This window comes from Eurosta solidaginis, chromosome 3, assembly GCF_040869045.1.
Source record: "Eurosta solidaginis isolate ZX-2024a chromosome 3, ASM4086904v1, whole genome shotgun sequence".
In the NCBI taxonomy this organism is placed as follows: domain Eukaryota; kingdom Metazoa; phylum Arthropoda; class Insecta; order Diptera; family Tephritidae; genus Eurosta; species Eurosta solidaginis.
In genome coordinates this window covers 172,455,875-172,476,969 of record NC_090321.1, presented here as the reverse complement: position 1 = coordinate 172,476,969, position 21,095 = coordinate 172,455,875, and the positions used below count along the sequence as shown (strand labels likewise).

The window sequence follows — 21,095 nt, the reverse complement described above, 5'->3', positions numbered from 1 at the left end:
TTGCCTTTGGTGTACGCATGTTGTGTTGTGGAGAGCAGCTTTTCATCCACGTTGGACTTTATGTACACATCTATCAGCCTCTCAAAGGTTTTGAGCAGAAATGATGTTAAGCTAATGTGTCTATAGTCTTTGGGATACACGTGACCGATCTTCCCCGCCTTTGGTAGGATACGAGCCGTTTTCCAAGAGTGCGGTACATGATTCAGTTGTATGCACCCATCGAATATTATTTTAAGCCATTCCACGACCGCTCTACATGAAACTGGTAGCATGGCCGGAAATATACCATCTGGGCCCAGCGATTTAAACTTAGAAAACGTCTTCACTGCCCATTCGATCTTGGTCTACATTTTAAAAATTTTTTCCAGGGTCCTTGTAAAATTTTAATTATGTAGATGCTCCGAGGATTATACGATTTTCATCCATGAGTTACGCAATGACATCCACTTAGACTGCTTATGATTTCGAGGGCGGCATCCTTGGTCGAATAGTCACTCCCTTACGTTTCAAGGTGTTTCTCTGGTGTAGCTGGACAGCATAGCGCGACAAAAACATCCGTTAGAAAGTCTTCGGAGCTACACCTAGGAAAGGAAAGTGACGTCGACGAAGGTATGAGTTCGAAGTCGCAGTCCTATAGCTTCTGTGCTGGCATATGGTGTGAGGGTCAGGAGGCGTGATATCGACTGTTGGTCGGGATTGCTACTGTTCGCAAATCGGGAATTGTAGGTATTAAAAACAGCCGACAAAACTGGAGGCGCCTTGTGCCACGTGAGTCATGAGTATTAATAGCCCATTAATAGCAACCGTAAGTCGACTTTGTGCGTGACCGCCAAGGAGCCACAAATGTGTTCGCGACGATCATGAGAAATTAACCCCAGGTGAAACTACGCTTTGCACGAGATATACAGACAAAATCGTGACCATTTTATGTATCCCTATTTCTTTTCCGCAAACGCAGCAGTACCAATTCCAAAGACCGGGGTTAGGTTCGAAGCCACTCTGGAGTAAGCGAATGAGGGACAATCCCTCCGCAAGGAGCTACTCCTGAAAATTTTCGAACGGTCTGCGAGATCTTGAGGCAAAAACCCCGGATCTTTCCGAAATGGCCAACACGTTGGTTTCCTTTAATACATACAAACAAAACCTTTCCTAAATATTATTTTTTAAATAGAATAATTAACCTCTTTAAAGTAAGAACACCGGCGTACGCCGGCGCGCCGCCCACGCCGCCGCCGCTGGTATATAATAGAGCCTACGCCGCTGCCGCCGATAAAGTGATAGGCGTAAACCTCTAGTATGAGGTTATTTACATTTTAAACGCAATATTAGAACTTGCAAAAAATTGTAAGATACTACTATGTGAAAAAATTATTAAGTCGCCAACTCATTCCAAGAGATATGATATATGTATATGTCATTTAGGTTCGGTTTAGGGCTTCGCATTTTTCTTAAAAAATACGTTGAAGCTTTGTTTATGTTTCTTAAAATGGGCTACATAGATTTCAACCTGAATAATCCCAGCTGCGCCCAAAAGGGACAAAAGGGCATCAAGGTCATAATGTAGACAAAAGAGATCAATCGGAGACCAATCTCTTTAGGGATTAATCGCATGATTTTTTGCAGGGAATTAACGTCACACACATTCATATATATGTCTTTCTCCCCTGCAAAAAATCGTGCGATTAATCCCTAAAGAGATTGGTCTCCGATTGAGCTATTTTGTCTACATTTGGGCATAATTGATCCCCTTTTGTCTTTTTCGGCTACATTTGGGATTAGTCTGTTTGAAATCTATGTAGGCCATCTCAAGAAATATTAAAAAAAAACGGCAACGATATGAGTAAAATGCAAAAGATTACAGGATCGAATTATGAAAGACTGAATTTTTTAACTTGCTTATTTCAATGTAAACCGGAAATGAAACTAAAACAATTGTACATTTTCGTAGGGTCCACGGCGCGTACCCACGGAATTGTAGAAGATTGAGTTTAGGCGAAAAAAAGGAAGAAAATAAAAATAGCGAGAAGGTTTCGTGTTAATTCAGTATAATAGGATAGTCTTTCATTATAATGTTTTGAAAGGAAAACAACAAGTGTTAAGGAATATTTTAACAATTTTTGTGAAAAATTGAAAAGTATTGGAAAAATATTAACACTTACGTGACGTATGTTGACAGGATGCTTTCAGTTCAACGGCTGGATCAAAAGAGAAATCAAGAAGAGCGGAGGTGGGTGGTGTTGTTTACTTTGTTCACTACTAGAAGCAAAGCGCCGTGTTGGATGAAGCAGTTGTATGCGATTAAATCTCGCTTATTGAGATTCGTATGTCAACTTCGGATGACATTCATTCAACGTGAATGAGCCCTACATACCCTCTAGCGTTAAATGTGAACCCTCACCCTTTTTTTTTTGAATCGGCTTACGATTTAGGCGCAAACGGTTGAGGGCGCAATGTACCGAATATATGTAGCACATTAAAAAAAACGTTTGAGGAATTTGCAGTAGACAAATTGAAGTTTTATCATAACGAAGAAATTTATAACATTGTATTCTGTGGCAGATGGCGTATCTGCGTTAGGGTTCTGTTGGCCTCGTTCAGGGGAACGAGAGCCGGGTTATCGGTGTGTTGGCCTCGTTCGGGGTGAACGAGAGCAAGGTTATTTGGGCATGTACAAATGCGTGGTGGCCACGGCGCGCAACCACGTAATTGTAGCGAAATTTTGGATAGAGGAATGTGGACTATTAAAGTTTATGTTCCTTGTCGTTGAACGGAAGTAGTACCAATTTCGCGATTGGTCTGATAATTTGTCCCTTAATTGTATTGACGTCAACAACAATTACACGGTTATCGGAACCTGGGTGTGTGTTGACGACTCTCCTCATTCTCCACTCGTTTGGTTGTAGGTTATCCTTCTTTATGACCACTAGGTCCCTGGGTTTTAAGTTGGATTGTGGATGTTTCCATTTATACCGTTTCTGGATCTCGGTGAGATATTCCGATTTCCATCTTTTGCAAAATGTTTTATGAAGGGCTTTCATCTTTTGCCATCGGTTTGCAATTAAGGCAGGATTCTCATTGCAGTCGATCTCGGGTGGAGCTAACAGATGCCCACCCACGAGAAAGTGGCCTGGAGTAAGCGGCTGCAGGTCGGAAGGTTCGTTAGATGAGGGACTGAGTCGTCTGGAGTTGAGGCATGCCTCAATTCGGCATAGAAGAGTCGTAAACTCTTCAAATGTGTATTTATGATCGGACGCGATCTTTTTAAAATGGGTCTTAATGCTTTTTACCCCCGCTTCCCACAAACCTCCCATGTGAGGAGCGCTTGGCGGTATAAAATGCCATTCTAGAGTGTGATGGCTATATTTATTCATTGTGTCGTCCTTTGCTTCACGCAGAAATACCTTGAACTCGGATCGTAAAGATCGCGAAGTTCCGACAAAGTTAGTACCATTGTCGGAGTAGACAATTTTTGGGCATCCCCGTCTGAATACAAATCTGGCTAAGGCAGCAAGGAAAGAGACGGTACTAAGGTCGTTTGTCGCTTCGAGATGAATAGCTTTCGTTGAAAAGCAGACGAACAGACAGACATATCCCTTGGAGGTCCGACACCCTCTCCCTCGGTAAGACTTTATGTCGAATGGTACGGCGAAATATACCCCTGTGTTGGTGAAGGCCCTAGTGAAGGTGGTGCGCTCTTTTGGAAGAATTCCCATGAGTTGAGTTTGCGCCTGCTTCTTGTAAATAGTGCAGACCTTACAGTTGTGGATGACAGACTTAATCATGTTTTTAGCACACGGTATCCAGTACTGAGTGCGAATAAGGCGCAGCATCGGCTGGTTTTCTCCATGGAGGGAGATCTTATGTACGAATTCAACTACGAGTCTGGTTAACCTACAACTGTATGGAAGGATAATGGGGTGACGCTCATTGTGGGACATGTCTTGGGATACGTCGACCCGCCCTCCAATTCTGATTATACCTTCAGTATCAATAAATGGGTTTAAGGGAAAAATCTCACTCTTCCCATGAATTAGTTTCCCTGACTTCAAATTTGCGTACTCTTCTTGATAGTATTGCCTTTGGCATATTGTTATCAATCGTTCTGTCGTTGTTTTTATTTCATCAGGTGCTACTAAATGAGAGTGCCTTTTGAAAGAAGCTTTAGTTTTCGGTTGTGTTCTTTGGAAAAACCGAAGAATGTGTGCTATTGCCCGCAAAGCCCTTGAAAAGTCAGAGAACCTATCAAGGATGTTTAGAATTATTGTTAACAGACGCTGCTATTATTGTTTTATTTTAAAATTGATTCCATCGGTGAGTATCATTCTACTATCATTGGCGTTAAAAATGCGACTGGCCTCTACTTGAGTCCTTATTGAACCGAAAAGGTATTAGTCTATATATGTTCCCATATGGGTACAAAGGGGATTGGTCCGATCGATCCCTTTCAGGCATAAATGGGTACAGTTAATATCTTCATAGGACATGCTCAAACAAAAGGGAATAGCTCAACTCATACAAAGAGATCAAAACTGGCATTGGTCGGATACTCCTTTGCGACTCGTCCCGGATTCATCCTAGACTAATCGAATTTTTTGCAGGATCATTACATACTACATATGTATTTACATATCTAGGTTCATATTTCAAACGTTGTTGGGTTTTTGCAAGCCTGTCTGACAAACCACTCTTCTAACTGCCTGTCTGTCAAATTGTTCAACACTTAATCAGTTGTGATTAATCGATGGTATGACAAATAAATTTGTAAGCGGAATAGTAATGCTTCAAATTAGTCCAATAATTAGTGTGTTAATGAGAAAAACAGCTGACTGAGAATACAAAATCTGTGGTTGGTAAATGTAATTTTAAGTTATTTTTTCTTTAGGAACGCAATTAATACATATTAATTACTTCGTAGAAAAAAAGGAAAACTTAACAACACTATGATGGATGGAGTGAAATAAATAGGTGCTTAAGACGCAAGTAATTTATCTCAGGCCAGTTGAACCGGCCCAATAACACTAGTCAACAAGAGAAATTACTTTGAAGTCTGACTATTTAATTTCGATGTATTTCGATATGGCCCCCTAAGTATAAAAACACCCAAAATTTAAAATTCTATGGATACGATTTTTTTTTTTTTTTCTTTTTATAAAATCACGAATTTTCACAGAGATCTTTCCATTTATTTTATCATATCTTGGAAATTACTTATCTAAATTCGTTGAGAGAAACACCAGTGGCTTCACCGCAAAATTTTATTCAAGCGTTGATAAAAAAAAAATTTTTTTGCAAAATCGAACATTTTTTTATTTTTCAAAAATTCATAAAAAATCGAAGGTTTTAAAAACTTACCATTTTTATTTCACGGTCTTAAAACTGTAAAGATTATAAATAATTGAAACCTTATTTCGTGAAAATACATGAATAAATGTTGGTTTTATTGGCAATAAAGTGAAAATACCCAATTTAGCGAAAATTTTGCATATCAAGCCTATTGTTTTTGGCAAACAAATTATTTAGGTATGAAATTTTGCGCAACTTTGTCTTTTTAAAGCTTACTACGGCCATCGCCAGAAATGAGAAAACTCCATAATGACACAAGAAATTTTTCCCCGTCAATTTTTCTTAAGGCAAAACGCTGATCATAAGAAAAAATGCCTCATACTGTATGGAAAATTTAAGTTGCCAACGCGGGTTTTCGTAAGAAAGAAGTATGGTCATATATATTTGTTATCAAAACAAAAAAATCAAATTATCACTCCGTTATAGAAATTGTTATACCTCCCTACTGAACATCCCAGCCTGCACAGGCCATTTCCCATACCATATGAAGTTTTTTTGAAAGCCCCTTTTTTTCAAACCCTTTCGCAGGTAGTGGTTAAAAAATTTACAGACTCATTAGATGCCTGCCCTGTATGGTATATTGTCGCCGATTGTGACAAACTTAACGAAAAAAAAAGATACATACATTTGAAAATCGAAGTGGCCTGCGACTATTTAAAGTAATTCATTTAGTTCATTCAATGTTATTTAACTAGCATTCCTCATCGCGAAAATCATATGATTTGGTCTTATCCCACGATTTCAGCTGGTGGTTTTACTCTTCCCGTGCTAGATTCCGATGGAGTTCCATGTCCTGAAAATCAACATAATACGTATACTGAAGTTCCTCCATTGCCTATTTCTTCGTCTTCAAAAATCTCCAGCGTATCAAATGGATTTTGTCCAAAGCCTCTGACACAGTCCTTGCTTAACGATTTTTTAAGAGACCTAAAGCTTCCAAAAAATAAGTCAGGGCTACTTGCATCCCGTCTAAAAGAAAGAAATTTATTAGAAAAACAGGTTACGATAACTACCTATCGTGAGTGACATAAGTCATATGCTTATTTTATAGAAATAAAGACAATATATGTTTTTGCTATGATATAACTGGAATTTTTGGAAAGCTTGGCCAAACATATGACGCAAGTGAATGGAGATTATTTATTGATAGTAACAAAGAAAGCCTTAAAGCAGTTTTATTACACAATGGCAATCAGAAGCTATCAATACCCATCGCACATCCCGTAAATATGAAGGAGACTTATGAAACCATGTCCAAACTTTTAAAATATATTCATTATGAAAAACACGGTTGGAAAATATGTTGCGACTTGAAAGTGGTAGATTTACTAACTAGACTACAAGGTGGTTACACAAAACATTTTTGTTTTATTTGCCTTTGGGATAGCCGAGATCGAAGCGCACATTATGTAAGGAAGGACTGGCCAGCAAGAACCAATCACCAAGTAGGCACACACAATATAAAATATGCTGCTCTAATAAAAAAGAAGAATGTTATTTTTCCGCCATTACACATCAAGCTTGGATTAGTCAAGAATTTTGTTAAGGCGCTAAACAAAAATGAAAAAGCATTCCATTATATTCAAACAATATTTCCAAAATTATCCGCTTCAAAAATTTCTGAAGGTGTTTTTGATTGTCCACAAATCCAAAAACTACTACAGAGCTAACATTCGAGACGTTGCTATCACCCGATGAAAAGGCTGCTTGGAACTCATTTAGGCTGATTGTTTCAAACTTTTTAGGAAATATTCGGGGTCCAAATTATAAGGAAATCATTTCTGATTTACTAACCAACTATTCGAAAATCGGTAAGTAGGGATATGATATGATTTTTGTATATTTATCATAATTGTAACCTCTAAATTACATATACATATAATTTCAGGTGCAAATATGTCTCTAAAAATGTATTTCTTACACTCCCATTTGGATTTTTTTCCTTCAAATCTTGGTTATGTCAGTGACGAGCATGGAGAACGATTTCACCAACAACTTAAGTCAATGGAGGAGGGTTATCAAGGATTCTGGAACGAAAATATGATGGGGGATTATAATTGGTTTCTTATACGAGAATCAAATTCAAAAAATTACAGTAGACAAGCAAAAAGTAGAAACTATTTTTAGATATTTCAAGTACTAAATTTTGTAGAATTTCTTTAATAAAGATATCTTAAATAGCTAAATAAACAAAAATATTAAAAATACGTATTTTCCCTTCATTCACTTAATTGTTAATAATAGCCGTGTTTTTTTTTTTTTACACGCGTATACGCTTCGTTTGCTCGTGAAAAAAAAACGCCTATCCTCGCTTAGATAATGCTTAGGAGACCCATCTAGCGGCTGTGGTTAAACAACTAGCTACAGCAACAGGGTGTACCGAAAAGCGAAGACACAACGCTCTGATGGCCATAGGATATAACATATAGCTGAATCAGTTGCGATGAATTGTGGACACACATAGAATACATAGAATTAGTGTAGAGGGTGAAACAAAAACACATATTTCAGTTACATCTGAGTATAAGCGTATTGAAATTTAGTAGGACAAAATTTATGCGCAGCAATTTCAGAGGTGTATTTAAAGTTTGTTACTTAGCAGTCCATATAAAGTTGAAGCGTAAACGGATATACGCGTGTTAAAAAACACGGCTAATATTGCCGTTTATCCATGGATTTTCATGAAATAAAGCTTGCCTTATTTGGAATGTTCACAGTTTTACGCTCATCTAATAAAAGTTGTAAGTTTTTGTCTCTTTCAATTTTTTACGAATTAAAGAAGAAAAAAATGGAAATTATTAATACAAAAAATCGATTTTTTTATAATGCGATGCAAATAACTATAACTATGAAAATGGTATTTAAACAATTTTAAGGTCATTTCATTTTCTATATATGCTGTTTTCTCCAAGAAAATCGGACAACCCGTTCCAGAGGTATGATAAAATCAATGGATCTCCCTTTTCAAAAGAGGCAAATTTAGAAAACAAAAAAAAAAACAAAAACGTATCCATAGAATTTTAAATTTCGACCATTTTTATAATAAGGGGACTATAGCAAATAAAAAAAAAATAGTGGTGATCCAGGGTAATGCAAAAAGTTTAATTTTGTAGAGCAGTGTAATCAATAGAAAAAAATTCTTCAAAGGTTTAATACAATTTTGAAACCTAGTACGATTTTCAAAATTTTTCTTCTTTTTCAACTACCTAAACCTTTTCCCAAAGTCTAGAAAAACCGTAATTTCAACTCGAAAAATACTTGAGAAGGTTCTTTTAATTTTATTGCAGTATTGTTTGAGATTGTGTAAATTAAATTTCTCAATTTGAGAAGAGATTACGCGTTTGAGATTTGAATGAAGTTAATTCTCAAGTGCAACCAAAATTAAGATGTTGTTGTTGTAGCGATAAGGACATTCCCCGAAGGCCTTGGGGAGTGTTATCGATGTTGATGATCCTTTACCGGATGCAGATCCGGTACGTTCCGGTACCAAGCCCGACCATCTCGGGCACGATTTGTTATGACCACATGCGACCTTCTTGGCCATACCGCCCCCACCCCTAGATCCATGAGGATTTCGGGGTCGGCAGAGCCTCGCTGTTAATGAAACAGGATTCGCCATGGATAGGTGAGGTTGAAAATTGGGTTTGGAGAAGCTATATATTGCGCTGGCAATCTGAAAAGGTTGCGCTACACAGCCCCTTGAATCTGGTATTTTATACCCCTTGAATCTGGTATTTATATGACTGGTAAAATCAAACGAAATACGGGTCAATTCAACCGAAATTTATGTCAATTTTTATCCATCGCAACAAGATGTTGAATCAACTGCGCACAAATCGTTGATTCGTAATTGACCGTTTTAGAAGTCAAATAAACAAAAAAAGTTGTTTCATTATACTTTACCCATAGTTTTGTTAAATTAACAATTATTACTGTCGCTCTAAGAATACCCATCAAAACTGTTAATATGAAAGGGATTTCTGTTCATTAGAAATAACCAGCGTAAACGGTTAAATTAACAGTGTTTATTGTCGAAATGACACTGACAGTGAAATCTATTGAAATAACAGATATTTCTGTTTTTTCTAGATTAATAACGTAAACTTTTACATCAACAGAGTTTTCTGTTCCTACCTATGACATTAATACCTATGGAAAAAATAAAAGCCGGATAAATATATTTTTAAACTTACGTAGTTTTTTTTTTTTTTTTTTGTATAAATTACACATAAGTACATTTAATTTCTAATGATTTTATTGCTATATTTAATAATATTAATTAAAATAATAATAACTTAAATCCGAATTCAAATAAACAAAGCTTGTTCCGAATCACCATCGAAAGCTTTTTACGAAAGTATGTTGCCAAATATATACGTAAATATGTGAATACATAAATACGCATGCTTGCTACATATATATATGTATATATGCTACATACATATTCACACACGCGTTAGTACATAGATACTCTAGCGAAAATAAGGGCATGTACCGTTTGTTAAACCACATTGGCGTCGGTTTCAAGAACTTTATTTCAATTTTACAATTAAACATTATACACTTTATTACTTTGTTTTATTAAACGCACTTTCATTAAATTTTATTTTTTATAATTTATTTAATTTATAGTTTTGAACTTCGCCGCGTGTCACTTTATTGCTTATTCTCAATTTCTTCTCTCGCATGTAGAATTGCCACACGTGATTTTTTCGAACAAAACTTGTAGTAAAATATTTGACATAACATTTTAAATAGAAAAATTGTAAGCTATAGAAAAGTAAAGAATGAAATCGGTGCACATAGGTAGATTTTCAAGTTTTAGGCGGCCAAAAATATTTTATTGCCTATACCTTCTTAAAAATGTTTAATAAATGAAAAATTATAATAATTTGTTTAATTAATCGGTTGTATTAAAAAAATAGATATTCCACTGTGTAACACTAAAAAATTCCTGCGCAGTGAGGCTATTTTTCTTCTTGCACAGCAAGAAGTGTAATAATTTAATTCTGTCTTTATCTAGGGTAAATTTTTAATTGATTTTATGAAAAATTATAATAATTTGCGTAACTAATCGGTTATATTAGAATAGATATTACACTGTGTAACACTAAAAAAAACCTGCGCAGTGAGGCTATTTTTCATGTTGTACAGCAACAAGGGTGTATAAAACCCTCTATCTAGCCCCCTATCTGCAAGTATCTGCAGATAAATTTAATGCAGTTGGCAAGCAAATTGTGCCAGTTACCATGTTCAAAACTAGTTTTCACTAGGACTGACTTTGAAAAATAACAAAACTGGTTTTGAATACCAAAAATCAAAAAAAAAAAATTTTAACATCCTAAATAAAATAAAAATTAATAAATTTATAACTTTTAAAAATCACAAACACCATTAATAATGTTAGTGTTTACGTGAAATATCAGAATCCATTACAATTACTCAATTCAATTGTCTTAAAACTTAAAATATTCACGTTAAAACACGCGATTTCACATAGGTTAAAATAAAAAACCATAATACGCGTTTCAGAAATAGCTAAATTCCGATTACTTGACAGCTAACGCCAGGTATGCGATGGATAGGAAGGGGTAGAATTATTGTTCTCCTGTCTATTCTTAAGCTGTGGGAGTGCTTATTTTTGTAATTGTGGCAACTTTCAGAAATTCAATTATGGCCGCCTAAATGTCTAAAATCTGCACATAGGTAGGTAACAACTCAAGAAAACAACTCAAACTTTTATGCTGTCGGAGATATCAACATTAAAAAAGGATGTTTTTTATTATCTTATTAGATTCATTCGTGTTAGTGAAAATTCGTAAAAACTTGAACAAAATGTTACTTATTTTGGAAAAATCCTGTTCGTTCAAACAAAACTTTTGCAACAAGGGGCGCAATTTTGCATTTCGCTTGGAGGAGAAGTTGAAAATTGTACCCGATAAATAGGTGTCCCGGTATAGCATAATTTTTTGTAGTATTATGCACATTAAATTCATAAAAGGGTTTTTTTGTTTTGTATTAAAAACTGAAAAACTTATTTTGGTGTTTTTTTTTTAACAAGTGGCACCATCGTCATAAATACAAAGTAGAGGGCGCAGCGAGCGTAAAATTCTCTTTGAAATGCATTGACTGTTGCTCGCTGTTGAAATGACCTGTAAGATCAGTTGTGTTTGTCAATTTTACAGAATTTTGTTAACTTAAGAGCGACAATTTCTCTTCTGTTGAAATTACTAAACTAACTTCTTCCTTGACAAAGACCTCGGTCGAATTAACCATAATTCGATCAATTTCACCGAATCGCCGTTAAGTCAAGAACAACAGAACAGATTTGTTGATTTTACTAGCACCATTTCTTTCACTGTAGTCACCTTTACGACAGGCATGCCTACCGCGGGTATATTCTGACCCCCTAACCCGCTGGGGGCCCCAATTTAGATCGAAAGCAAAAATGTTTATTGGGCGACCATTATGTGCTAACAGAAACAAAAGTTTCAAAGATTCTATACGAACTTACCTAATGTAATTTAGATATGGTTTTCAATCGTAAATCGTATGTATAACAAACTCAGACTAGAGTTATTTTGCATACCAGAACCCGTAGAAAGTTATGTTTCAAATAAATATAGGCAAAACAACCATGGGCTCTGCCGCATTGAATTTTATTAATTTAAAAAGGTCCATCTAACTAGCTGCAAGGCGCGATATACCTCCGGACATATTAAGGCCGAGCTTCTCTTCCAATTTGCGTTTTATTTAATTTATCGGCGTGGCGGGGCCTACATTTTTTACGTCCACTCCGAACGATATCTGCAAGGTAGATAAGTTTTCACTGAGAAACTTTTCATGGCAGAAATACACTCGGAGTGTTTGCGAAATCACTGCCGAGGGGCGATCCCGCTTAGAAAAACTAGTTAAAAAAACGTGTTTCTAAATTTTTATGTTTCTTTGCCCAGTAATTGAAACCATGATCTTCGGTGTGGTAGACGGAGAACGCTACCACCATACCACGGCGACCGCCATCACCATTGATTAAACTCTCCAAAACCTTTGGGGAGTCTCCATATCGCTGCAAAATGAACAAAAAGAGTACAGCCTCCGCCGCATGATTAAAATGTTTGTCGACTATTTGTTGTGGTTCTTTTTAGAAGAATCACCGCAGTCGCGGTTACTTTTTTAGTAAACTCCATAAAATCTCTTCTCCTAATTTTGAAAACGAATATAATTTTTTTTATTCATATAAGACCATTTTTAGAGCCAGTTACTTCTTTGTTGAAATATTATGTATCAGAATAGAAGATATATAAGATAAAGAAGACAGAGGTAGGAATTTTACAATTTGCACGGACGGCTAAAAAAATTAAAAGGATAAAATTAAACTGGCTGGCTGGGTTTTACTGGAAGCATTTTTGGGTCAGTGAGTGTTACTGGTTTTCTGACACTTGCATTTATTCCAGGCGGAGGTTTGCTGGGCTTTCGACAGAATTGTAAAAAGTAAGGAAAGTGGATTTTCTACTTAAGTTTATAAGGGTATGTAAGTATACCCCACACATGTATTAGAATACTTTAATTTTTTGTTTGTATTTTCAATGCGTATAGAAATATTAAATTTTCAATTCTTAATTTTATGTTTTCAAAAATTACACAGTGCTACAGTGATTTTGCACTTTTATAGTGACCTAGTTTCCGTTGTAGGCCTTGGCGAGTACATCATGATAATGTGTTTCAAAATTGTCTAACACCCCCAAATTTTCTAGTTATTGTCTAAAACCCGTTTTTCGCCTACTGCGCGTATTCTAGCAATCATAACGTCGTCATGTTTTAGCCGATTTTCGATTGCTTTACGGTTTTGCAAAGAAGAAGATTCAAGCTTCAAGCTGATATATTTGTTTATACTTTATACGAAAAAATTGGGACATTTTCCAAAAGTTATCTACGATTTACCCATTTTTTCCCCGTTTTTCACAGTTCGACGTCTTTTTTATGTAACATGTCATAAAAAAATGTCTTTTTTACACTGTTTTGGAAAATGTCCCAAGCTTGAATCTTCTTCTTTGCAAAACCGTAAAGCAATCGAAAATCGGTTAAAACATGACGACGTTATGATTGTTAGAGTACGCGCAGTAGACGAAAAACGGTTTTTGGACAATAACTTGAAAATTTGGTGGTGTTAGACAATTTTGAAACACATTATCATGATGTACTCGTCAAGGCCTACAACGTACACTAGGTCACTTCAAAAGTGTTTTGGTTTTTTTTTTTTTTGTAGCATCGTGTTACCAATATAAAACTATTCTTCTGGAAATAAGAATTCAATTTAAATAAATATTTAACCAAAAGTTATTAAATATCAATTCTTGAGACTATATGAATACAACATTGATTTCAATTTGACGTAATTTTGATTTATCTATTTTCAAAAATTGTCATTATTATTGAAGTTAGATCTTGAAATACAACATCACAATTCTTTTTGTTTAAAGTAAATATTTTTTTAAATAAAATACTATAATTAGAGCATATTGCAAATTATTCTATACTGACGATTACCGATTTAATAAATGTTAGATAGAAAGTGTTTAAATTACATGGGATGCCATAACTGAATATAATTTGTGTCTTCACCTAAACTTGGACTTCCTTTATTGTAAATGTAAGCGCCATGAGAAGAATGAGAAACTAAATGCTCGCATAGACATTTTCTTCAATTATTGATTTTCATATCCAAAATAAATTGACAGCTGGGGTATTCCATCGTCACGGGTGGAACACTTGTACGCATAATTGCATGTTTGTTAAAGGATTTTAATAAATTTTACAAGTTATTCCTAGTTTAAATATAGATTTTGGAAAATAGTCAATTGTTAATGCACCAATTAAAAAAAGAACCGTAATATTACAACGTATTTGGAAAAAAAATTAATATTAAACATTTTCACGGGTGGGACAGAAAATGAAGCTATTCTCTAGTCGCATAAAGTATTTGTTAAACTCTGCGAATTTATAAAATTAATTCATTTTATTTAAATATCTCCATTTGCACTGAGATATTTGGAATATAGTAACATAAAAAAAACTTACTTTCAGTTTCTACTTTTATAATAGTAATTCACGTTCGAACTGAAACTACTTTGAAAGCTTATTTACCATAATTTATAGATGCCAAAGGTTCAGAATCGGACTCGTTCGATGATTTACCATCAATTAAAGATGCCAAAGGTTCAGATTCGGATTCGTTCCATGAACTTTCATCATCGTCGGAATAAATTTTATTTACGTTAAGTTGAAATACTTTAAGACTAGTAAATTTTGACTTGAATGTAAGTCCCAAAGAAAAATCCTCTTGACTACATCTTTTGAAGAAATGGTGTGACTGAACCTTGTTAATAGCGAGTACATCGTTCCATCTTCGGTCAAGAGCATGATTCTGTTAGCTTCAACCTCTTCTTCAGATAAATGCATAGTATCAATATTCTTTACAACCTTTCTAGCAGTCAAAATGAAATCTACAGCATTACTGATATCAGCCTTACGTTGCCGTACTTGATTCCATACCGATCTCTTCACAACGGCGCCAACTCTAACCACTGCTCCTTTTCGATGGGAAGTGGCGAAAAAATACCACTCTACCTGCACATTAAAATCTGTAGGCATATAACAAAGGTTCGATACGGTATACTTGTTTTTAAATTGTGATGCTGCACCATCAGAGAACACTTTAATTGTTTTTAGTCCGGGAATTTCATTTTTTAGGGACACCATACTCTTTTTTAGGCATGCATACACAGTATACTTGTCATTGCATAAAACGTCAATAACAATGGAGTACGAATATCTTTTGCCTTCAGACAGCCATACCCATGCAGTAAATACTGTAATCTGTGCATGGCCCCAATGTGCAGACTGAATTTCATCTTGCATTATTACACTATAGTTTTCAGCAAAATCTATTTGCATGATTGCTTCGTCAGTAGCTATTTCTAGTTTCACCTTAATAAATTTGTTAGATTGCATTCTTTTCACATAAACATGACTCTTAAAGCGGGGGACTTGTTCATCTAACTCTGCAAGGGCGTTTTCGATAGTGCCTTCTGCTGATATCAATTTATGCTGTCCATCAATTTCTGTCCATTTTCTCCAGCAAAAAAAGCATTGAAATCATTTCTATTAGTATTAAATATATGTGTAAGTAGGCTTTCCAATCTATATTTTATGTGCGAATAAAACTAAATTATTCCACTGTTTTCCCAACGTTTCGCTAATATTTTTATTTTTAACATCATCACGGGAATATTTATTAATTTATCTGTTACAAACAATATACAAAAATTATGAAAATTATCAATTAGTTTTCAAAACAGACATGAAAACAACAAAGAAAAACAATTTGGTGAATAGTTGAACATTTAACAACGATTGCGGGCATCATCATTGACGACCTACTGGACAATACAATTTCGGAGCTTAAACAACAATTCAACGTAAACATCAAATTTATATGCAAATGCGTGGATGACATTTTCGCGGTAATCAAACGAAATGATGCGAACACAATTTAAAAATTTTAAATAAGTACCACAATAAATTACAATTTACGATGGAAATGGAAGTGAATTCCAAAATTCCGTTCCTGGACGTTTGCATACACAGGGAAAATCATAATCTTTTACTTGACTGGTATGCGAAGCCCACTTCATCCGGGCGTCTGATAAACTAGCTTTCATCGCAACCAAAAAAGTACACAACTAACACGGCTAAGAACCTTATAAATAAAGTATTGGCCATAAGCCACAATAAATATCACGAAACAAATTTAGAAAAACTAAATAACATTCTAAGCAAAAATCCAAAATCCAAAAAGTTTAATACGCGAATTAATAGACCAGGAGCTCATGAAAAGAAACTGCCACAACCAAATAATAACAAATTCGGAACCACAAATACAAAAGAAATTCTTCAGCGCAACATACATACCACGACTCACCGAAAATATTTACCACAGCATAGCAAAAACACCTAACACAGTACAGGTCAAACAACACCATGCCCACAATATATACAAGAACAAAGCATCCCTTAGAACACCAACAACGAAACAATGTTATATACGAGGTAACATGCAAAGGCGATGAAAACGACGAATGTAGAAGAATATATATTGGTACTACAAAACGACCTCCTTCGGTTAGACTAGGCGAGCATGAAGCGGATATCAGAAAACAAAAAACAAGTACAGCACTAGCTCAACATATATTAACAAGTGGACACTCAGCTGACTTTACCAACACGAAAATTATTGATAAGGAAAAGAGAGAAGCAACAAGATATACACTTGAGAGCCTGAGAATTATTGAAAGACGAGAAAAGGCGATCAATAAACGCGAAGATACGGAAAACATAGCGGCCGCTTACATTGTTTGTTTACAAAACAATAATTTTTAGTATTGACGAAGCTACCATGAGAGTGAGATGTTAATGATTATTGTGATGATTTATGTTTCTAATGATTTTTACAACAGTTTTGATTGCTTTAATGACAAAATAACGTAAGTTTATCTTGTTAAATGTTCAACTATTCACCAAATTGTTTTTCTTTGTTGTTTTCATGTCTGTTTCGAAAACTAATTGATAATATTCACAATTTTTGTATATTGTTTGTAACAAATAAATTAATAAATATTCCCCTGATGATGCCAAAAATAAAATTATTAGCGAAACGTTGGGAAAACAGTGGAATAATTTAGTTTTATTCGCACATAAAATATAGATTGGAAAGCCTACTTACACATATATTTAATATTAAAGAAGAACCAATTGGAATATATATAACATCCCTATTAGTGTTTCTTAGAATATTCTTAATTTGCCTTATGCATCGACAGCATTTTCCAAGCATACATTCCTCACAGGTTACATCACAACAAATCTTCTGTAATAAGTCACTGCCAGTAGAAGGGAAATCCGGAATCTTTCTGGCAATACTTTTCGTTAGATAATTGAAATTTGCGTGGTACTTACATACACAGACCTTGTGTGACATTTGACTAGTCAATAGTACATATTCAGGACGAAGCTCATAAAATTTAGAAATGTGTATATTTGCCTCAGGGTTGTCATTTTGGAAGAGAAAATAAGCTTCTCGAACCGTGATATTCATATGACGCTTCTGAATTGGTACTTTTTCCCCTGTTTCAATATCCTTTATAATCTTAACATCTTTAATCGCAGGGGCTTCGCGGCTAATATCGTCGCGCTGATAAAAGTTTGTTACTAATTTTTTTATTACATCAGAAATATCATGCCTACACATTCTTTTCCCTTCACGTGGGAGAAGTAAGTTACGAGGAGCATCAACATTTTCCAAAACAAGCATTCAAATGACTGTTAGTTTCTTGTTTGGGCTGGAAGGGAGTATTTTCCTTACCTTATTTATAGCTTTTCCCAATGTCTGATTGCGAGAATACAACCCTAAAGATGAAAACGACTTTCCACTTTGTTGTACTGAACTTGGCGCGAGAAGTCTTTTTCTTTCTCTATACCGTCTTTTCCTCTCCCTTTCTTTTTGTTGCCTGTCCCACTTCATTTGTTTGAAACGATTTTCCTCCTCATTCCTTATTTTACGCCTTATCTGATCTCTTTGCCTTTCCAGCAATAAGTGGTCAGCAAAATCGTCAGCTGATTTCTTTAGTTTCTGTCTATACTTTCTCATTCTTTCCGCCGATGTTGTTTTACCCATAGTTCTGATCAAAATTTCTGTTAACATAATTATAAGAAATATTTTTTTTTTTTCACTATAAGATCAGCCCTGTTAACCCACCTCCAACAACGGTCCCACCAATTCTGTCACGGGTGGGACATATTTCACTACTGCATATCTCTTAAATATCTTTGTAGAAACGAAATTGCCATTGTGATATACATTCTAGTTTTAGGCAATAAACACGAAAAAAACGGTTCATCACTAATTTAGGATAAAAAGAAATTTTGTTTTTTTTTGTCACGGCTGAGACAAGGCCGATACTGTTTATTTATTGTACAAAAAATAGTAATAACTTCCCCAATGTGAGATAAAACCAAATTTTATTAAATAAAGACGAGCTCCTGTATTTACTACAATTATTATTCACTTGAATTGAGAACCACAAACAATTTGACAGCTATTTCAAAACTACCTTATCCATCCTTACAAAAAATGCGTGCCAAATATTTTACTTTAAAAAGTGAAAAAAGTCATTAAAAGTGTATTTCATGTTAAAATTTGTTATTTTTCGGATGCGTTAATATATTTAACAGCGTTTTTCGTAACGGTTTGTTAGTTTTAATAAAAAAACAATTTTTGTTGTTGAATTTAGCAGTTCCCGAAATGGATCTATACAACGAGCTTTGGCAGTTGTCTAAAATTTTTTCTTTCTTCTATTCTAATTTAAAAATTTTTTCAATTAAGAAAAAATTTATCATAACAATAATAATGATAAAAAATTATTGTTAGGCCTTGAGCTCGATTCGAACCCGCGATCTTAAAATCAGTAGGCCGATATAACAACAAAAATTGTTAATACATCCCAGAGCACGGGGAAAAACAAGTGTCAATAAAATATGACACTATGGCAGCATTGCCAACAAACAAGTCCAATTTTCACAGCTATTCTGCAACAGATGTCGCAGTGGTGTGAATATCAATTGGCACGAACCAGAATAGAAGTAGGATTAATGAAGACAAACAAAAAACCGCTGTGGTGGCTGAATGGTTATAGCAGCGGCGCCTAAACGTTGCCGATGAAGGAATTTAGCAGTTCCCGAAATGGATCTATACAACGAGCTTTGGCAGTTGTCTAAAATCTTTTCTTTCTTCTATTCTAATTTAAAAATTTTTTCAATTAAGAAAAAATTTATCATAACAATAATAATGATAAAAAATTATTGTTAGGCCTTGAGCTCGATTCGAACCCGCGATCTTAAAATCAGTAGGCCGATATAACAACAAAAATTGTTAATACATCCCAGAGCACGGGGAAAAACAAGTGTCAATAAAATATGACACTATGGCAGCATTGCCAACAAACAAGTCCAATTTTCACAGCTATTCTGCAACAGATGTCGCAGTGGTGTGAATATCAATTGGCACGAACCAGAATAGAAGTAGGATTAATGAAGACAAACAAAAAACCGCTGTGGTGGCTGAATGGTTATAGCAGCGGCGCCTAAACGTTGCCGATGAAGGAATTTAGCAGTTCCCGAAATGGATCTATACAACGAGCTTTGGCAGTTGTCTAAAATTTTTTCTTTCTTCTATTCTAATTTAAAAATTTTTTCAATTAAGAAAAAATTTATCATAACAATAATAATGATAAAAAATTATTGTTAGGCCTTGAGCTCGATTCGAACCCGCGATCTTAAAATCAGTAGGCCGATATAACAACAAAAATTGTTAATACATCCCAGAGCACGGGGAAAAACAAGTGTCAATAAAATATGACACTATGGCAGCATTGCCAACAAACAAGTCCAATTTTCACAGCTATTCTGCAACAGATGTCGCAGTGGTGTGAATATCAATTGGCACGAACCAGAATAGAAGTAGGATTAATGAAGACAAACAAAAAACCGCTGTGGTGGCTGAATGGTTATAGCAGCGGCGCCTAAACGTTGCCGATGAAGGAATTTAGCAGTTCCCGAAATGGATCTATACAACGAGCTTTGGCAGTTGTCTAAAATTTTTTCTTTCTTCTATTCTAATTTAAAAATTTTTTCAATTAAGAAAAAATTTATCATAACAATAATAATGATAAAAAATTATTGTTAGGCCTTGAGCTCGATTCGAACCCGCGATCTTAAAATCAGTAGGCCGATATAACAACAAAAATTGTTAATACATCCCAGAGCACGGGGAAAAACAAGTGTCAATAAAATATGACACTATGGCAGCATTGCCAACAAACAAGTCCAATTTTCACAGCTATTCTGCAACAGATGTCGCAGTGGTGTGAATATCAATTGGCACGAACCAGAATAGAAGTAGGATTAATGAAGACAAACAAAAAACCGCTGTGGTGGCTGAATGGTTATAGCAGCGGCGCCTAAACGTTGCCGATGAAGGAATTTAGCAGTTCCCGAAATGGATCTATACAACGAGCTTTGGCAGTTGTCTAAAATTTTTTCTTTCTTCTATTCTAATTTAAAAATTTTTTCAATTAAGAAAAAATTTATCATAACAATAATAATGATAAAAAATTATTGTTAGGCCTTGAGCTCGATTCGAACCCGCGATCTTAATAAAAAAACAAATTTTTGGTCTGGTTTCTCTTTCTCATGGAAGCTCCCAGCTCTCCATTTAAACTCTTTTACGACAGATTTCCGCACGAAATCGATTAAACTTATTTCCAACTGCTAAGCAATGCGGAAAGTTGAGCTACGAAAGTGCGCAGCAAATAAAATTGCATTGCGATTACCACCCACTTGAACGCGGTGCACTCCATCACCTTTCTCTTACATTAAGAAAGTTTCAAGGAACAACTTTACGAGTATAACCGAAAATATAAGGGTGATTGCGAATTAACTTTGAGGACATTTTCAAGCATCAACAACAATAGCTAAAGTGAATTGCTGCCGCGAACCTACTACAAGCAAAGTTATCGAAAATAAAGATGTTGCAGGCGCAAATTTTAGTGGAAAGCAGCGGAGCGTAACAAAATTCTAGTAGGTCACTTTCACCACACCAAAAACTTTAACACAATTTTTAAAATAATTTAAGCACA

At 35.1% G+C, this 21,095-nt stretch overlaps 1 protein-coding gene across 1 annotated transcript in view; it reads right to left on the bottom strand.

The window, feature by feature from the left end:
* Positions 1-17,650, bottom strand: part of Vha100-3 (Vacuolar H[+] ATPase 100kD subunit 3) — a 75,231-nt gene extending 57,581 nt beyond the window's left edge. The window contains exons 1-3 of the mRNA XM_067777160.1: positions 17,369-17,650; positions 14,738-15,330; positions 14,488-14,693 (exon numbers count right to left, since the gene is read on the bottom strand). Coding sequence (XP_067633261.1) covers positions 14,488-14,693; positions 14,738-15,330; positions 17,369-17,650 — 1,081 coding nt within the window. The remainder of the gene's footprint in view (positions 1-14,487; positions 14,694-14,737; positions 15,331-17,368) is intronic.
* Between the last annotated feature and the right edge of the window lie 3,445 nt (positions 17,651-21,095).